General features: G+C 57.0%; 1 protein-coding gene across 1 annotated transcript in view; it reads right to left on the reverse strand.

The window, feature by feature from the left end:
• Positions 1-2258, reverse strand: part of scyl1 (SCY1-like, kinase-like 1) — a gene marked incomplete at both ends in the record, with an annotated part of 21008 nt that overhangs the window by 13718 nt on the left and 5032 nt on the right. The window contains one exon of the mRNA XM_043685647.1: positions 60-173. Coding sequence (XP_043541582.1) covers positions 60-173 — 114 coding nt within the window. The remainder of the gene's footprint in view (positions 1-59; positions 174-2258) is intronic.

Consider the following 2258-nt stretch of genomic DNA (forward strand, 5'->3'; position numbering starts at 1 on the left):
AGAGTGTCCCCCCCCCCGTCACTGACAGGGAGAGTGTGCCCCCCCCCTCACTGACCCACCTTGACAGTCTGCTCCCGGATGGCAGGATTGGTGTCCATGAAGCCCTGCACCACGTGGGGGAAGATCTGTGCATTGACTGTGGCCTCGTTCAGGTACTGGATAAACTGCTCCATCTGGAAGAGAGGTACCCATCATCCACCTCCGCTCACGGGATCCTGCTGTGCTCCGAAGCGATCTCGCCGCGGTCAGCGCGCGGCCCGCACATCCCTCTGTCCGAAGACCGGAGCCTCCAGCCTGGGGTCGGCGGGACCGAGTGAGTGCGGCACTGTCCAAGATGGCGGGGGATAAACTGGAGGCCCAGGGGCCGGGCCTCGCCTCCCTGCGGTCGGGGAGATTAATCACACAATCCCCACACAGGGTGGAGGATCATGGGTTACAGGGAGAACGGGGGTGGGGGTGGGGGGGGGTGAGAAAGACATCAGCAGAGCAGACTTGATGGGCCGAATAGCCTAATCCGCTCCTATACCTTATGATCAGGTGATTAGGGCCAGCCCTTTCAGAGTGATGTTGCCAGATAAAGGTGGCATTGGGAACTAGGTCAGAGATTGGCCATTATCTTGCTGCATGACAGAGCGGGCTTGCACGCTGATGGGCCGAATGGCCTCCTCTCGCTTCCTGCGACCTTGTGCTGTGTTAGACTTGACTTGGCTTTCTGTTTTAAAGGGAGCGGTGTGCTCCCAGACCACAGCGCACGGGCGCTCGTCGTTTGAGAAGCTTACTGTGACATTGAGCCCAAAGAGGGCTTCACCGTCAGCCGGGGTGGGCACTGGGAGCAGGCGGTGCCACAAACATACCGGGCCATGATGCAGCTTCACTGGACTGATGCCTGGAGTGAGGGAATGGGGTATCCCTGGTGAGGAAAGGCTGGACCTGCCCAGTTTGGTCCCACCGGGGTTTGCAGAGCGAGGTGGGGGGGAACCTGATTGAAACATATCAGCTCCCGGATGGGTTTAAACAGGCGCAGAGTGGAAAGGATATTTCCTGTGGTGGGAGAGGCTGGAATGAGAGCACAAATGGTGGCCTAAAGTTAGGAAGCATCTTTGCAGGGTAAGACAGGGGTTGTGCTTTGGAGCTCTCCCCAAGGCCACAAAACATAGGAACAGGCCCCTCGATCCTGAAATTCCTACACAGATACACTCCTACAGAGACACGCCCACACCCACCCTCTCACAAACCCCTTTACACAGACACACTCCTACAGAGTTAGGAAGCATCTTTGCAGGGTAAGACAGGGGTTGTGCTTTGGAGCTCTCCCCAAGGCCACAAAACATAGGAACAGGCCCCTCGATCCTGAAATTCCTACACAGATACACTCCTACAGAGACACGCCCACACCCACCCTCTCACAAACCCCTTTACACAGACACACTCCTACAGAGACACGCCCACACTCTCACACGCACCCTCTCAGACCCCTTCACACACACACACTCCTACAGAGAGACATGCCCACACTCTCACACGCACCCTCTCTCAGACCCCTTTACACAGACACACTCCTACAGAGAGACATGCCCACACTCTCACACGCACCCTCTCAGACCCCTTCACACACACACACTCCTACAGAGAGACACCCACACTCTCACACGCACCCTCTCAGACCCCTTCACACACACACACTCCTACAGAGAGACACCCACACTCTCACACGCACCCTCTCAGACCCCTTCACACACACACACTCCTACAGAGAGACACCCACACTCTCACACGCACCCTCTCAGACCCCTTCACACACACACACTCCTACAGAGAGACACCCACACTCTCACACGCACCCTCTCAGACCCCTTCACACACACACACTCCTACAGAGAGACACCCACACTCTCACACGCACCCTCTCAGACCCCTTCACACACACACACTCCTACAGAGAGACACCCACACTCTCACACGCACCCTCTCAGACCCCTTCACACACACACACTCCTACAGAGAGACACCCACACTCTCACACGCACCCTCTCAGACCCCTTCACACACACACACTCCTACAGAGAGACACCCACACTCTCACACGCACCCTCTCAGACCCCTTCACACACACACACTCCTACAGAGAGACACCCACACTCTCACACGCACCCTCTCAGACCCCTTCACACACACACACTCCTACAGAGAGACACCCACACTCTCACACGCACCCTCTCTCAGACCCCTTTACACAGACACACTCCTACAGAGAGACA

Source organism: Chiloscyllium plagiosum, unplaced genomic scaffold (genome assembly GCF_004010195.1).
Source record: "Chiloscyllium plagiosum isolate BGI_BamShark_2017 unplaced genomic scaffold, ASM401019v2 scaf_5088, whole genome shotgun sequence".
NCBI lineage: Eukaryota > Metazoa > Chordata > Chondrichthyes > Orectolobiformes > Hemiscylliidae > Chiloscyllium > Chiloscyllium plagiosum.